Genomic DNA, 17,136 nt, shown 5'->3' with positions numbered 1-17,136 from the left:
GAGAGAAAGATGGGGGAGGGTGGAAAGGGGGGGGAGGCTACGTAGAGGAAAAAGAATTGTGTGTTTTTGGAAGAGGGGGCTGGTAAAGTGTGCGAGTGTATAAGGGAAGGCTGGAGGGGTTGAGGGGTTGGAGTGGTGGGGTGGTGGTGGTGGTGTCTGTGTGTGTGTGTGTGTGTGTGTGTGTGTGTGTGTTGGGGGGGCGGCAGAATTGAAAACCCTCAGAGAGTTATGAAAACCATACGGCACCATTCTGTCCCCCCATCTTGCCTATGGCTGCAGACACACAGACACACAGACACACACATACACACTGACACACACATACACACACACACACACACACACACACACACACACACACACACACAGCCTTCAAGCATGCTGCACAGCATCCACAGGAGTGGAAAGTGTTTGTCAGCTCTGTGAGATGCAAAGATTGTCTCCCCCCTCTTCTTCTTTTTTCTCTTCCACCTTCTGTCTCTCTGTCTGTCTCTCTTGTTCTGCTCTCATTGTTTTTGTGTCTATTTTTTAATCTCATCCTTTCTTCATCCCTGTCTTTACATCACCCACTCTGTTTCCTCTTTTTCTCTCAACCGCCCCCCTTCTTTCTTTTTGTCTTTCTACCAAGTCTATACCAGCTGGAAGTTTTTTTACAGCCCAATGGAAATATTTGAGTATGGAACAGGAATACCTGTTGGACCCTGCATAAATGTGTTTGTGTGCATGTGTTTGTGTGTGTGTGTGTGTGTGTGCGTGCGTTCATTCTTACACTGGTATACAATAACTTTGTATGGGCACAGATGTCTAATTGTATGCATGAGTGTTCTTCAGTGTGTGTGTGTGTGTGTGTGTGTGTGTGTGTGCGTGTGTGGCTACCACTCGGGGGCATGAGGAGGAGAGGAAACAGGAAATGCCAGATGTGCATCAGCCTGACCTCTCGGTAGCTGGGGAGCAGGGGTGTAGACTAGGGGTACCTCCACTGCCGTCACATGATCTGTCCGCCATGAATGGTACATCTTGTGCAAAGTCAACGAAAGAAAAAGAAAAAAATATCATCTTTTTCATTTTCCTCATAACTATATATATTAAACGTAACCAATTAGTGTGATTTGGGGGTTCAAACAGGAATGTCACAGATTTGAATTTGCCCGTGACAAACAAGTGGGCGAGAGACTGTAAATGAAGGTCTACCGCACACAAACAAGCTGAACTGTTCCCGAGCAACATGAGTGGAAAAGTGCTTGGGCAAACAATAGAAGTTCATATCAATGCTCATCACGTTTGTTCTCTTTGGAAAGTGTGACAGCACTATTCAGGCAGCTTAGTGTTGTTATTATACGCTGCAACTTTCCTCCAGGACAGCTGCTGTTCAACGCAGCCTTAAAAATGACAGCAACATTTCAGCGGCTGTAACCTCTTTAATACACGGATGATGGGATGGAAAAGTCATGCTGTATATGTCGTTGAATCAGTCATTAGCCACAGCCAGTGAGTGTGTCCAAGCCTGTGTTCTCCCTGTGTACAGCAGATGAGTCGGCTGGCTGTGGCGTGTTGGTTTTGGCAGACAGAATATATACAGTCTAACTGTTCGGCAGTCTTTTCCAGTTATGTAACAACTATCGGAACCAGAGGGAGAACAAACATCAAACCTCAGGATCCTGGAGAACCTAAAGAGCCTTTTGGTCTTGTTCCCCACCTCCTTCCCCCTCGTTCTCCTCCTCCTCCTCATCCCTCATCCTCCTCTGGTCTTCCTTTGCTTTTCTTTTTCTTGGACTACCCCCATCCTCCTCTCCTCTCTTCCTCTCCTTGTTATTCTTTCATCCCTCGCGTCCCTCCTCTCTTTTCTTGTTGCTCTCCTCCCTCTTCTTATCTCCTTGTTACTCCTCTCCCCCTCTTCTCTTTAAGTCTCATTAGCCGGGCTCCCGAGTCAGCAATCTCTCCCCCCAGAACGCCTGCTTTTTACCCCAAACCCTCAACTCTCAGTCTGTTTATTCTATCATTCAGCCCGGTTAACCCCTCCTCCTGCTCAGACAGCCACGCCCCCAGAAGCACATTCCAGAAATGTAATTGATAGAACAGACAAAACTTCTCCTTTCCATAGTCCTGCACTCCCCAATTCCCCCCTTTCGCATTAATCTACTTACAGTACCTCCAAGCTGCTTTATCTCCCAACCCAAAGACCTCTAATGGAACATACAGATTTCTTGATTTTATATTCTCCACCTCCCTGGTCACAGACTACCTTCTACCTCCTTGACTCCTAGCCACTTGCCACATATCGTTACTGGCTCTAATTCTTTCTCAACTTCAAGCTTCCAAGCAGCTGAACTGTATACTCCAGCTCTTTGGCCTCTCCATCACACTTCAACCATTCACGCAGCCCAGTAGCTGTTCTTGATTTGATGTTCTTTGGTGGCCACTAAACTTTTGGTATCTGGATCGATGACACATTTTTTCGGGCAAAGTTGTGTTGCTCAACCATGCTGGAAAGGAAGTGTTTACATGTTTACAGATGGCCACGCTGGAAGGCAGAGTGAAAAGCCAGCAATAACCATTTAAATGTGGAGATAACAGCAAACATGCAGACAGTCAATCCTGAGCGGTATTCAGAAATAGTCGCGTAAAAGAAGACAAGAGCTCGCAAACAAACTTTGTCTGCTCTGTCACCTCTGTGCACCAGGCCAACGTTTGTGCGAATGTTGGATTGTCGCTTAAGTAACAGAAATTGTTGGATACAGCGTTTAAAATGCGACTTAAGTGCCTGCAGCCGTGCAGCTCTGTGAGACCCTAACTTTAAGCTAAAATCGGACCAGCAGGATAAATCTGGGTGGGGAAAGAGAAAGAGAAGCACTTGCCCCCCCCCCGACTCTTGATCTGCCTTAGCACTACTGAGGAGCCCTTAACACCCAACAGATCAGACTGTGTTTGTACTGGGTAACTTCCAGCTGTGCGCAGGGAGCACTGGTAGAAAGAAATAGAAACACGTATTTATTTGTATGTATTTTAACACCTTAGCTTTGTGTCATGAGTGCACATGGATTTATTAGTAAATGTTTTGTTGAACAAATGTGTTAAATGAATGGAAATATATTTATACTATAAACAAAAAATAAACATTGGCAAACTAATAAATCATGTTATTTTATGTATTCCACAAAATATAAACTGTAAGACATTATATTCCACTTGCATATATGGAAATATACATTTCTGCTCCTTCATGCAAGTGTGTGGATGTAAAAAGGCAAACTCACAAAAGGACAAACAGCCTGGAAAGTAATTCATTTTACAAGTGTCATACTTTTCCCTGCTTTTGCTTAAGATGATTAAAAGAAAACTTTTTCTTCTTCTCTTAAAATAAGTAGGACTGTTGCTGGCCCCAAGGTCAGCAAACTTCCCCACTGATGTCAAGGAAACTAAATTGTTGTTTCCTCACTGTCTTGGGTCAGTGAAGCATAGACTCGCCCCATTCAGGCCTGTTGAAGCATTTGTGCCATATCAAATACAGCAGGACACGTCAGTTGTTCATTTTTCCCAACCACTGGTGTCTTATGTCACACACACACACACACACACACACACACACACACACACACATTGAAACGCGCACACACACGCACATGCACACACTGAAGCAATTAGCTGCGGCCTTGTGGTTAAATAATGGAGTGTAGGCATTCCTGGTGATTTCTGTGGACTGGAGGAAAAAGACGATACTTTTATCCACTTCTTCTACAAGGTCCATATGTTTCATCTTTCATAGCAGACATGAATGCCCTCCTTCCACACCCAGACTGTCAACAAATCTTCACCACAAACATCTGAGCAGACTGGGGATCGCTGTCTAATTGTTCAATCCAGAGAGAGTAAACTCCTGCCAGCTGAGATCTACAGTTCCTGAAGCCCATCAACTAAAAATGTTTGGACACTTCAGATGTAAGCTTGTTGGTAACCCTGCATCACAGCTTTCTAAATAGCTATGATGACAAGAGATTTGCAAGTTAACCTTTATTTGACCAAGTAATATGCTTTTCAGCCATTTTCTCCTTCCTTCATGTTCATTCTCACTCACGCTCACAACTGGGAGCTGCCCAGTACAAACACAGCCCCCTACCATTATCTACTGAGCAGCTCCAGAAGAACAACTCAGATTTTCAGATTGCAGAACAACAACATCTCAGTGCATGGGCAGGATTTGGGAAATCTCATTAGTTTCTTCATTTAGAGATTCCCATTTATAAGAATACTCACATGACATTCTTTAATCTGTTATACAATGGAAAAAGGGGAAATAAATACCACTGTGTGAACAGCTGCTTCTGAATTTTTCGGTATGGAGTCAAGTTTAAAACAAACATGGCTGCAGATGGAAACTGCAGTGACTAAGCTCTGGCTGTCCACAAAACATTTTTCAGCTTTGGAGAAAAAAAAAGAAAAAAAAAGAAAGAAAAAGCAACATGACAAGTAAAAGCCGGAGTGACACTAATATATGAAAGAATCATATACGTGTAAACAAACCTCAGACAAACAGAAACCCTGGTTGTTAAGGTTTGAAAAAAAAAAAACTGCTGAGAGGCAGAAAGAGAGATGGAGAGAGCGCTGGGAGAGGATAATTCCTGACAGATTATTCCTTTACCAGATGATAGGCTCAGCTTTTCCATAGACACAGCCATGCACATGCACACACAGACGCACGCATACATCTTACACTTCTTTTGTAGAATCTTTCATGATACACTCATATTTCTCCAAGGAGAGAGCCATCTGCGTGTGCGTGTGTGTGCGTGTGTGTGTGTGTGTGTGTGTAATGGTAAATGCATTAACAGTGAGAAGAAAGGATTATGACTCTACAAGAAAGGGACTAGACACAAAGCCTGTCGGACCTTTGAGATAACCCAGCACTTCTCTCTGCACCATTTCTTCTCTCTTCCTACATGTGTCCTGGTCTCAATTGTGGCTCAAAAAGCTGCTTTCTGAACTGACTCAGCATCAGCAAAGGAAGGTAAATCATTCCCTAACCACAATGCTAAAATCTTCTGCAGACCAGTCCTCTGCACTGAAGTCGAATAACAGCCTCTCTTTCTTCCCTCTCTATTGTTCTGCTTGTCTTCATTTCACATTCCCAGCTGTGAGGCAGTGGCCACCTTACAGTCTCAGTCTGTGGCTGCCAAATCAGAGGTTGTAGGATTTTTATCTCTGCATAATTCTCCGAGGAAAAACACCGGGGAGGTAAATAGGTAATACAGTCGCTTCTTGCAAAAACTCCTGTCAAGCTTGATGCAGAGTAGCAAAGTCTTTCCCCCCCCAAAAAATAATAAATCCTGAAACTTTCAGCAGCCAGCAACCGAAGTCTGTGCTGTTGCACTGGAAAGGACCCAAGTATGACTGAGATGAAATATATGAAAGTGAAGCAGAGACGGAGCATGATGAGAAATCAGCAGTCTATCCTTGGATAAATAAAGATTTGAAAAAAAACCTTCCTTAATTCCCTTTAAACCTTTTCATAGTCGAACACGCTATAAATCCTAGTGTGTCTTCAGATGTTAGTTGGTGCTAAATGTAATGGGGAGTTGGTGTTGTTACAGACTCACTGCTCACACACACAGAAGAATCAGATGCAATAAATTCAAATTAAAGGGATAGTTTGACATTCAGGAGAATATGCTCATACAATTTCTTTTTGGATGGATAGATAGATAGATAGATAGATAGATAGATAGATAGATAGATAGATAGATAGATAGATAGATAGATAGATAGATAGATACTTTATTATATCTATATCTGGATGGTAAATATAAATCTACTGCTAGCAGTTGTTAGCTTAGACTATTACTCCCCTATATCACATTATATTCCATATATTCCAAACCATATAAATCTTGTCTAGTCCGGTCTGGTCTAGTGCGTGCATCTGCAGAAGTGCATGTGAATTAACTTTGTCTTCTCTGGTTTAGGTTGTAAACACAGTTTTTATAAAGAGCTTGCCAGTCTGTCTCATAAATCCTAACCGGCACAGCCTTTCACCTCTCAGTCCTAACCCTTCACTATTTCCACTGACCCTGAACAACCCCTCTCCTCTCCTCTACCACCTCCTCTCCTCTCCTCCTCTCTTCCTCTCCTCTCCTCTCCTCCACATTCTGAATTTCCTTGGGGACACACTCATGTTTCCCCCTATCCTCCCCTTTCCTTTTCTTTTCTCCATTAATCTTCTCTTCTCTTCTCTTCTCTTCTCTTCTCTTCTCTTCTCTTCTCTTCTCTTCTCTTCTCTTCTCTTCTCTCCACTTCATGTCTGTTGGCAATCCTCTTGTTGCTTCTGGCTGTAACCATTCCTTCTCACTATCTTCAGGACAAGTCTGCCTTTCATGGCCTTATTTGTCCTCATAATGTGACTTGACATAGTCGTCTCTCTCCACTTTGGTTCCTTTCGTGTGTTTTTTGGCCCCAGTGTCTGTGTTTCTGTCCGTCTCTCTCTCTCTCTGTCTGCATATGTGTCTCTCTCCACTGCTGTCTCCTCTACCGCCTTCCGTTTTCACTCAGTCATTCTCACACTTCATCTGTCTTTCTCGGACACACACACACACACACACACACACACACACACACACACACACACCTCTCTACCTCTCTTTCTCTCTCTCTTTCTCTCTCTCTCTCTCACCCAGGGAAAGTTGTTCTGGTGTTGAGTTTCAATACAGTAGGAAATATTTCGACCATGCAGGAAATGTCTGAACTGTTAGAATCGTTCTCTTCTCACGCACACACACACGCACACACATACACACACACACACACACAGAGTTTTAACAGCAAGGTGACTGTATTGCAATTAACTTGATCTAGCATACAGGCGCGGGAGCGGGAGCCAGGCTGCAGACAGGAATGGCACCATAGAAGAAGGGGTCTGTCAGCGGGAAGAGCAGCACCAGAAACAGCAGGGCTCCCATCAGATATAGGAAGAGTAGAGCTGTGCGTTGAGGGTGCTGCAGGGCGGAGCCGATGTCAGGCAGGCCCTGACTGTTACAGAACGAGTGGCACAAAACTGGGCCCACAATATGACCTATAGAGAGAGACAAGAGACTCAATGAGGCGTGGTCTGTGGTTGAGTAGCGAGGAAATGCGCTGTCCTGTTCTCTCCACATCTCACCAGTTCTCATGAATATGAAGGCAGTGAAGGCACCAAACACAGTTGTGTACAAGAACTGCATCCCTGCAACAGAACAGCATAAAGAAGAGCCGCATTTATAATCTTCCTCTACAAAATCAATATGATAAATGCTTATTATATCTTTAGCATGTCCATGTTATACTCAAGCAAAGCTGATAGAGGTTGTGTAATACATACTAAACATGAACCAAGGTTTAGATGAAGATGTCTGTGGTGCATGAGATTTGAAAAGCTATTTAATCCATGCAGCTGTGAGATAAAAGCATACATCAGCCGATGCTTGCATTGTTTCACTTTGGTTTACTTGAGGAGAAGTTTGAAAGCCAGCTGACCTGCCACCAGGAGAATGACTCTCATACTATCCTTCTGGAGGCGCCGTTGCTCTTTGATATGGTGGAAATGAGCTAGAATAACACGGTAAAAGAACTATGAATTGTGGGATAAATGTAGTTTGTTTGGTTAACAAATATCATGTCATCGAAAATAATCTTGCACTTACTAATAGGTATTTAAACAAAAACAACAAAAAACTTTCATTCATCCCGCAAACAAAAGGCATTCATTTAATTCATGTATTTTATCATTTGTTAATCTGTAAAAGAGTCAAATCTTGAGTTGGTAAAGTCTGAAAATCTGGTTGCCACACCGACACCGAAGAAGAGTGGAGCCATAAAGATGGCAGCTGTGGGTCCTGCACAGGGCACCAGCATGGGCAGCATGGCCCCTCTGAACACCAGCTCCTCCGTCACTGGCGCCACCACCTGGTTCCTGAGCCACACTACGTCTCCTAGTGAGAGTCTCCACGACTGAACATCTGGGAAGATTAAGTCAGGACTTTACTATGTATGACATAAACATCAAATACATACAAAGCACATATATATACACACACACAAAGTATAACTCACCCAGTGCAGACTGCAGTTCCATAGTGAAGCCATTAGGGTTGTCCATTGCGGAATGAACCAGGGGACCAAGATAAAAAACCTGATGTTTAGAATAAAACCAGTTGTTTATAACATCCAGTGGAAGTACATAAAAAGAGATTAAAGATGGGGATCTAGAAACAGCAGGGCACAGCATTTCAATGTGTGGTTTAAGGATGCTCATGGGATATTGCTACAAAATGCAGTAATTTCATGGAGGTTGTAAAGCCATGCTGTAATGCAGCAGGAATGGAAACTGAGTCTCTGAAATGTCAAAACTGCCTTAGTGCAGCATAAATAAAATGTTCTAAGAGGGAAAGAGGATCCACAGAATACCGTTTCTTTCATCCAAGTAGATTTACCTTAAAGAATCTCAGGTTGACTTTAGGTCTGGCAGGTTAAAGAAAATAAGGTAGTAAAAATTGTTAAAAATGAATAAAATAAAATGCTTTTTTTATTGTGTTTGTTTTTCCTCAGATCCTGAGATGTATCTCTCAGTGCTCCTTGCCAAGCAATATTATCGAACCAGCTGCGAAAAGCAGGTGCTCAAGTTGCAGAGAGTCTAATTCTTGTGATTTTAACAAAGCAAACATTTGCTCCAGATGGTTTTTAGGGATAGAAACATCATCTTTTTCTTGAGGGGCTCATCTATGTGAGGACTCTCTGACGTACCATAGTTAGTAGCAGTGGCAGTATGAGTGCAGGAACAAAACCTTCCAGACGAACCCCCATCAGCTCCCATACAGACGCATCGACCTGGAAGGCCAAAATTTACCCTTATGAACAAAACCTTTACACTAAAGTGACTGTAAAGTTAAGCTGATGAGTGACCCCATATGACCCCTTATTTATGGTGAACATGCCCCTTGGATTGAGGACACAGCCCTTCACCTGGATGGGTTCAGGGTTCAGTCCCCTCTGTGAAGTGTCCTTGAGAAAGATATTGACTCCCTGTACGGAGTGTCTACACTAAGTTACCAGTTTATTAGGTACACCACAGTCTGATGCAAGGGACACAAGATTATAAAGGTCGCTTTTTGTTCTACAGAAGCTCAGCGCCTGCAGGGTGTAGTTTGTGGTGCTGCTGAACTGTATCACATTATACAGAGAGGTGGGTCCGTCATTTAGGCTATCCTTGTTGATGAGACACCTGTCAGTATAAATCAATGGACCTTTTTCGCAGCAGACCTTTTGACTTATCCAAGTCAAGTAAGTGCACTTGTGTGCAGAAATACGGTAGTTCAGCGGTTGAAAAAAATGTAGTGCGAAAAGAAAGTGCTGTTTTCACAGGAAGATAAAAAAAATATAATATAAAAAAATATTTTCTATAGGTTTTGTGAATGTAGTTGGACAACTGGGTTTTGTATTTACATGTTTGAGAAAATAAATGTTTTTGCCACTGTGAAAAACCGTAGTAAAAATGTGACAAGCCGATAATTGAAGAGACATACTGTGATACAGATGATGAATTCTACTCACCCTGATATCAGCCCAGTGAATCCATGCCTTCACTGCTGCAGGTGACAGCGCAGAGACCAGCAGCACACTGACACAGCGACGCTTTATCACACTAGGATGGTCCCTGTGCGTACACACAAACACACACACATACACACAAAAGTTTAATAGCCCAGTCTAACAGCACTGTCACAGAACTGCTAGTGTGTTGTATACCTGGGTAAGCTGCTTCTCCAGACATATAAACTGCCAACGTACACACAGGCGAGCAGAAGGCAGCTCAGCACACACACCCAGCACCTTGTATGGGCGTGCTCCACCTGCCTTATAAGACCATGTTCTGGTTCCAGCATGACAAAATTGAGGGTGTGAAATCACAGTTTCAGGAGGTTCCTCAGGTGAGCTACGGCTAACAATAACAGCTCAGCTTCATCATGCTTTGGACTGGCTCAATCCAGTCTGTCAGTTCAGATTAGAGGGAGCTGCTTAGCTCTAATACTCTCTACTGAGAGGACACATATGGAGGTGTGAGTGTCCACACACAAACACACAGGTTATAATTATTGTCTTTACTGATCCAGTTGTATGCAAAAGTGTAGGAACCCCTGGGCAAATTACATGTTTTGTAGATTTTTGAATAGAAAAAGAAAAATACAACCCTGTATTTTATTGCATTCAACCGCCTTAAACATGGGGGTAGAATAGATTCCACTAAATAGCAGCAAATACAGGATGGAACTGTCATGCAGTCATTCAAGAAACTGAAAAGAGGTTGGCTTCTATAACAGGACAGTGATCCAAAGCAGACCTCAAAATCCACCATTAATTACTTCAAGGAACACAAGATGAAACTTTTGGAACGGACCTCACAGCCCCCCCCCCGACCTGAACATGATTGAAAATCTGTGGCTGGATCTGAAACATGCTGCATGTACAAGACAGCGTAAAAATCTTGAAGTGATCTGCAGGATGAGTGATAGAATCAAGAAGAGAAAGACTCTGAGCTGTTGACTTTTAGCTACAGCTTATTTACTCATTTTCACTTAAGAAAAAAACTAAATGTACTATTTGCCCAGAAGTGGCCAAAGTTAAACTATATCAGCTACAGCACAAGGACTAGACACAAGAAGATCACCTGTAAAACCTGTAAAATAAAACCATCCCAGATATCAAAATAAGTCTTCTTCTGACCCAGTACACCCAGTTCCAGTGCCCGAATCCGGTCCATATACAACATGATTGTAAGATTCTACTTCCACGTCTGGATCAATTATGCTGCACACAGAAAATCTTCTGGCTGCCAGTCAATATAAGAGGATAATAGCTGGAATCTGCCCAGATATGGGCCAGACTCAGGCCGAGGACCAAGGCATGTGTTGGGCCATAACTTGCATTTTACTATCTGGGATAGCTCCACAATAAATACTCCATGAATCTCATAATGTTAAATGTTGGTTGAGACTGTTGAGAGGTGTTGATTCAGCTCTTTGTTTGGTAAATTATCACACTCCGGATTTGATGGGATGAAATGAGAAGCAACATAACCGTTTCATGAACTACAACGTCAAGGGGAATACTTCTTCTAGCAAATAGTTGAGGATGGGAGGTAACTCCTTAACATGCAGAGGTTAATTTACAGAAACAATGAAGAACAAAATCCGAGTTGCGGTTAAACATATTAGCCTTTGCAGAGTAAAACGTAGTCGTTCCCTGACCGGGAATCGAACCCGGGCCGCGGCGGTGAGAGCGCCGAATCCTAACCACTAGACCACCAGGGAAGTGCTCACAATCCCGTGACGATGGTTAAAGTTTTTGAGGGAAAAGCACGTCTCTCGTCAACGGCTTCATATATTTTAGTAATACATTGTGCAAAATGAAAAAGAACAAAAAAATAAATAAGAAGGCAACGTTCATGTTTTCAAAGGTAGGCCCATCCATGACGTACTGTTGCACAAGATTACATAGCCTACATATCTGAACAAACTTCATTTTCCGACTTAGCCCTAACCACGCTGTTTCTAGCCTACACCAGTGATTTCCAACCTTTTTCTGCCCAAGGCACCGTGTCTCCGCTATTTACTGTGTGAGGTTTATTCTGCTTTGCAATAAACCCCACTAGCATGTAACTCGCCTCCATCGCCTTATCAGACACTTTCACACAATCCAACAAGCTGTCTTGCTGCCTCGGATCACGTGCTATCCTGGAATAGGCCAAGTCTCTCGCAGCGTGCGAGGGATGTTTGGTTTCCAAGTGCCTTTTAAGCTTTCTTGGCACCATGTTAGCATTAGCCAACTTCTCCCGACAGATGACGCACTCGGGCTAGGGGGTAGTTAACATCCCCGGGCCATCTGAAGCAATAAGACAGGTAGCGCTCGTGATTCTGCCTATTGACTTTGTTTCACTTTTGTCTTGGTGTTGGTTCGTTTTCTGCACTGGTGTCTACAGTTGCTCTCCTCCTTGGCACTGGCTGTCTATCAGGGCCATGGATGGCCCTTTGATGTGTCACACAGTAATAATTCCCACCATCTGATACCTGCTCCGACAGCGAAAATCAGGGGTTGCCGAAGGTTATTGAATGTTTTTTTTTAAGGGTATAGCATTTACCTGTCTTGGGAAATGAGTGCATACAAAGAACTGACAAAACTCAGAACTTTTTGTATAGTTGTGTAATGCAATAATAATGGTTTGTCTCAAAATACCATGGCACACCTGGACTTACCTCACCCGGCACACCATTTGTGAACCACTGGCCTACACTTGTTTGATTTGGATGAACTAATCCTATGAGTAAGTCTGGGCAAGTGTTGGCCTGAGCGGTTTGAACTCTTAACTCTTAAACTGATGCAATATGTTGAATATTTTTTTGCATTATGCAACATCAAAAACATCTCAAAGATGTAAAATAAAAATTGTATTTTGTGTATTTAACTTAAGTAATTTGATGTTTTAATTATCTTACACTTCAAAACTCACTACAGAGCTGAGGAGTTCATGACACTTCATAATACAAATATATTAATGTATCAGCACCACAAAGGGTGTGATGGGACATTGCATTAAATATATTTGTTTTCTGAGCACTATGGTACACCTTATCAATAATACACAGAATTCAAACATAGCAAATGTAAACAACAAACCAATATTTACTATAATAATCAACATCATTCTCAACATAAATAAAGACAGCAACCTTAGGTATACAGTGTGATAGGCATACAGTGATGATATGAAGCAGAGTACCACTTTATCAGCACACCTCAAAAAGCATGCATACAGTAGTCAAACAACACAGAAATGAGGAAACAGGTTAATTTCTGTGCATAAAGCAGGCGTCACAACCATATATACATTATGATTGATTTAAGGCACTTAAAATAAATACTTTAAGTTACAAACCACCATGAGCCTCCTTAATAAAACACTTTCAACCTCCAACATCTAACAAAGAAAAAAAGTATAATATTGCAAATACATGGAAATGCTTTCAGGCTTTATCAAAATGTGACATTGGAGTCATCCTGCAGTTGAAAACGTGTACACTGTACAAACAACACTGTGGCTTTGAGTCCAGCTCATGACTTCTCATGTGTGATGTCATCTGAAATGTTTTGACATGTTAACAGATATTTTTCAGGGTGGAAATGTCTGACACAGAAATGTAAAACAAACATCACCAGAAACAGAGCAGTTTCTTTTTTTATGTGTGCATACCATAAGCATCTATAAATTATTTGCCATAAAAGTTACGAGGATATGGCACATTCTGCTTTAATTTTGAAAAACAAGCAAACAAACAAAACAGGAAAACCCAGTGTTCAAATACTGAATGAACAGAAGAATACGCACACAAAACACACAAAACACCACATGTGCAATAGAAGTCCAACTTTCTGACGCATCATTTAAATAAATAAAAATAGGTGAATTGAATCAAAATAATACTATTATGTTAAGACAGACTGAAAATAATTCAACTGTGACATGAACAGACAAGCATTTTTACAGAGAAGAAGATGACAGTCTGCAGCCTCAATCTGGCAGTTCTCTGGGAAAATGAAGGCACTTAACTTAGAAAACAAACAGGAAAATACAGAGCCCCCACAAGTCCTGAAAGATTTGTTTTCATCCTGCGCACACAAATTATGAACAACCTACAAAAGTATCATCTTTTGTGACTTCAGGGGCTCAGCAGTAAAAAGCCTTTTGTGCTCCTCCTCTCTTCTCACTGGAGGACACATTTGTCTTTGTTGCTGTATTTTCTCCTCCTCATCTCTAGACCGCGCTCCAGTCGCTCGTCCTCCTCCAGAGCCCTGCACATACATTTTTACAATCATTAATCTAAAGGTTTCATTTAAAACATGGTAATCAAATAATATGAAATATACAATATATAAATATCAATTTTTAATGCTTTCTCTTTTATTTTAGGAATTTGCTATCTCCCTCCTGTGACTTTGTCTTTTTCACACAGCTGTACACCCACACACACTCACCCTCTCTCCTTGGCGTCGATGTCTCTGATAATCTCGTCCCGTTGGTTGACCAAAGACACCAGCTCTTGGAGGAGAAGCTGCTCCCTCTGCTGATGAGTGGACGACTTCTGCCAGTCTGCAGGGCAAACAGCAGCACTTTACATAATGGTTCACATAATCATTTACTGTAAAGATGTCGTTACTGAGGACTTTGCAGATTAATGATATTTTTACACTGTGATATTCCTGCTTTCACTTCAGTAAATGATTTGAATACTTCTTCCTAACCTTCGATAGCCATCATGACCCGTAGCTCTCTGGTCAGAAGCTCAAACCTCCGCTCCAGATCCTGCTCCTCTTGCCTGTGGATGCAGTCAGTAATCAGGTGGATAAAAAGAAGTGTGCGATGTATATGCAATATACTGTTTGTGCGTGAGAGGTCTTACAGTAGCTCCAGGTTGTCCTGTCTGCGTATCAGAGCGTTCTTCTTGTTCACAAGAGTGAACCACTCCTGGATCAGTCTCTCCTCCTCATCACGGTCACTTCCTGTATACGCAGAAAAAGAAAGGACAGTTTGTATAAAACTGTATGGTCTCCAAAATAAAGACAATTATTTTTCTACTTGCTGTTTCTAAGAGTTATTTGTTGAGAAGTGATGAGCAGAATGTGACTGACAGCAAACAGTCAGTTCATTTAGATCTTACTGGCTGCTTTATACATTTAACTATGCAGTGCCACTCCTCTCCTCTCCTCTCCTCCTCTCAAGATGTCTTTAAAAGGGTTCAGGCCAGAGCCCATAAATCTACTGTACCAGGTTTAAACGTGTGTGACACTCACCTGTTTCCATGAGGCTTCGCAGTCGTCGCTCCACCACGGCGGCTCTGCTGTCGATGTGCTTCTGCTCTGTCTCCAACGCTGCCAGCTCACTCAGCACATACTGACTGGTGTCCTGCAGACACTGACCACAAGCCCCATCACAAACAGACACACACACACACACACACACACACACACACACACACACACACACACACACACACACACACACACATATGAACATACACACAATGACAGACGGCCACAAAGAGAAGAAAAAAAGGGAGAAAGGAAATCAAAGGGAAAGAGGGAGTTGGAAAGTAAAGTAAAGAGGGAGGGGGAAGCAGGAAAACAGGCAGAAGAAGAGGGTCAAAGGATTAGAGAGAAGCCAAAGGTATGGAAAAATACAATTTGTGTATCCTGGAAATACTTTCTTTATAATGAATTCAACAAAAAATGAATGGGTTGTTCTTGCAGCCATCGGCCACATTGATCATATTCATTTGCTTTGATCTGAGAGTGAGAGTCAAAGGTAAAGAAAAGAAGCAGAGAAGATACGGAGCAAAGCGAGGAACACACAACTGACCATTGTTTCTGCTTCTTGCTTGGGAGGCTGTGTCTCATCTGCAGTCTGCAACTCTGCAAAAACAAGAACAAATTACAGTGTAAAAGAAGAAGAGGGAGAAGGGAGGGAAGTTTGATGCATTGTGATGTTTTTTTTTTTTTAAGATGCTAGCTTGATACGTCATGTACGCACCTGTTTTGTTAGTGTTTTCCGTCACTGTGTCTTCATCCTGAAGAGCGCAAAGCTGACACATTAATAAAGAGTATTTGATAGCTTTTCCTCCTTCCTTCTTAAGAATAGAATTTAAAGCCAATATTAGTTTAAACAATCAGCTACAGCAAAAAACACAGAAAGCGTCACCTGAGTTAGTCCAGATATGACCGTCTTGGCAATGGACCTTGGGGGTGGGACCGGGGTTATCGACTCGTCGACTAAAAGCAGATGAGAAACAACAATCAGACGGATGGATTTAACCTCTTCAATCTTGCTATTCCCCTAAAATTTCCACAGTCACCTATATTTCTCTATAACATTAAAACTGAAAGACTAAATAAGCAACGATCAAAGTTAAATAAAAATCCAATTAAAACATCGAAAGCTGCATCAGGACTGAGTGGGTGTGATGTGATCAGATTTCACTGACAGTGACCCGGCAACGTGAGCGTGCAACCCGACAACTGTCATCAAGATTTTGCTAACCAGTGAAAGGAGCTCAGAGAAAACAGCCACACACAGAAACAACAGAGCTGTTCTAAATCTGGTTCATGTAGGATTGCATCAGCTATAGTTAGAAGCTGACTGAGACAATATGTTGTCAGGAGATTTGAAATTAGAACAATAAACTTCATGACTCATACTGGGAGAAACACTTACATCCAAAATGCCTTGTTCATGACTGACATCTGCACAGGAAAAGGAAACCTCTAGATGAGCATCATTTTACACACATTTCCATCCAATTCAGCGTGACATTTTTTGTTATCTTTGGAAACCTTGGGAAACCTACGAGAATCTTAACTGCTGTGCTGTGAACTTGATTTAATGATCTGTTTGTCCTTCTTCCTTGTCCTAAACTCTGCTCCATCACATTCCTGAGTTCCCTGGAGACACACTAATGTTTTCCCCTTCCCTCCTCTGTACTGCTGTCCTGACTTGATTCTGTTTTGCTCCGTTTAATTATGTTTCTCTTCAGTTTTTTTTTTTTTTCATGTTTCCATGGAATCCAGCTTTATGTAGAGGGCTTGAATACCTTGGGATATGCTCTAAAGCACTGGGCTGAAGAGGCTAAAATCAGCCTTGAAAATAGATGAATGCTGACAAGACGATACCTTTAACTATTCGTTTGGTCCTCGGTGGCGGGACGACCAACGTGCTGCTTCCTCCTTCCTCCAGACTCACTCCTTCGTTAAGTCTGGCCATGCAGAAGGCGGCGGCATCGACGTTCGTGGGAGCAGGACCGGAGAGGGCGAGGCCATAGCTGGACTGGCTGCTGTTGTGCTCTATCTGCAGCACGCTCAGCTCCTGGTTGGTGAAGTGCGAGCGGATCTGGCTGAGGTAGGTCATGACTATGAGCCTGTCGGGGACGGACAGGAGAACCATGTCGGACGGCTCCAAGAGACGAGAGATGCCCAGCGCCTCGAAACCGTCAAACGCCTGATGTCGTCGTAAAAAAGAAGCACATCATCAGTGAAGAACAGAGGGACCGGTCCATCTCACTTTAGTAGTTT

The 17,136-nt window shown here is 42.5% G+C and overlaps 2 protein-coding genes and 1 non-coding gene across 12 annotated transcripts in view; all 3 read right to left on the bottom strand.

Annotated features, from left to right (window-relative positions):
- Positions 1-6,237: 6,237 nt before the first annotated feature.
- On the bottom strand, positions 6,238-9,905 carry LOC111672089 (CAAX prenyl protease 2-like). Its single transcript, XM_023429381.2, has 8 exons — positions 9,769-9,905; positions 9,574-9,676; positions 8,767-8,850; positions 8,077-8,155; positions 7,815-7,982; positions 7,501-7,572; positions 7,148-7,210; positions 6,238-7,060 (listed from the first exon to the last, which is right to left on the bottom strand). Exons 1-8 carry the CDS (start codon positions 9,903-9,905, stop codon positions 6,840-6,842), a joined length of 927 nt encoding a protein of 308 aa, XP_023285149.2. The 3' UTR covers positions 6,238-6,839.
- Positions 9,906-11,258: 1,353 nt separating this feature from the next.
- trnae-cuc (transfer RNA glutamic acid (anticodon CUC)) lies at positions 11,259-11,330 on the bottom strand. Its single transcript has one exon. It is a non-coding gene; the product is annotated as a tRNA-Glu (tRNA).
- A 1,346-nt stretch (positions 11,331-12,676) lies between these two features.
- Positions 12,677-17,136, bottom strand: part of ehbp1l1b (EH domain binding protein 1-like 1b) — a 28,143-nt gene continuing 23,683 nt past the window's right edge. For 9 of the 10 annotated variants that reach the window (XM_087180154.1, XM_087180145.1, XM_087180146.1 and 6 more), the window contains 9 exons: positions 16,738-17,062; positions 15,770-15,840; positions 15,602-15,638; positions 15,431-15,483; positions 14,866-14,986; positions 14,475-14,574; positions 14,317-14,390; positions 14,050-14,164; positions 12,677-13,866 (listed from right to left, as the gene is read on the bottom strand). In XM_087180154.1, the coding sequence (XP_087036280.1) occupies positions 13,779-13,866; positions 14,050-14,164; positions 14,317-14,390; positions 14,475-14,574; positions 14,866-14,986; positions 15,431-15,483; positions 15,602-15,638; positions 15,770-15,840; positions 16,738-17,062 (984 nt within the window). In that variant the 3' untranslated portion in view covers positions 12,677-13,778. The remainder of the gene's footprint in view (positions 13,867-14,049; positions 14,165-14,316; positions 14,391-14,474; positions 14,575-14,865; positions 14,987-15,430; positions 15,484-15,601; positions 15,639-15,769; positions 15,841-16,737; positions 17,063-17,136) is intronic. The other variant, XM_087180147.1, reaches the window with a different exon arrangement.

This window comes from Seriola lalandi, unplaced genomic scaffold (genome assembly GCF_002814215.2).
Source record: "Seriola lalandi dorsalis isolate HSWRI2012SDOR001 ecotype SW California unplaced genomic scaffold, Sedor1 jcf7180002054893, whole genome shotgun sequence".
NCBI lineage: Eukaryota > Metazoa > Chordata > Actinopteri > Carangiformes > Carangidae > Seriola > Seriola lalandi.
This window is presented reverse-complemented; position numbering and strand designations above follow the sequence as displayed.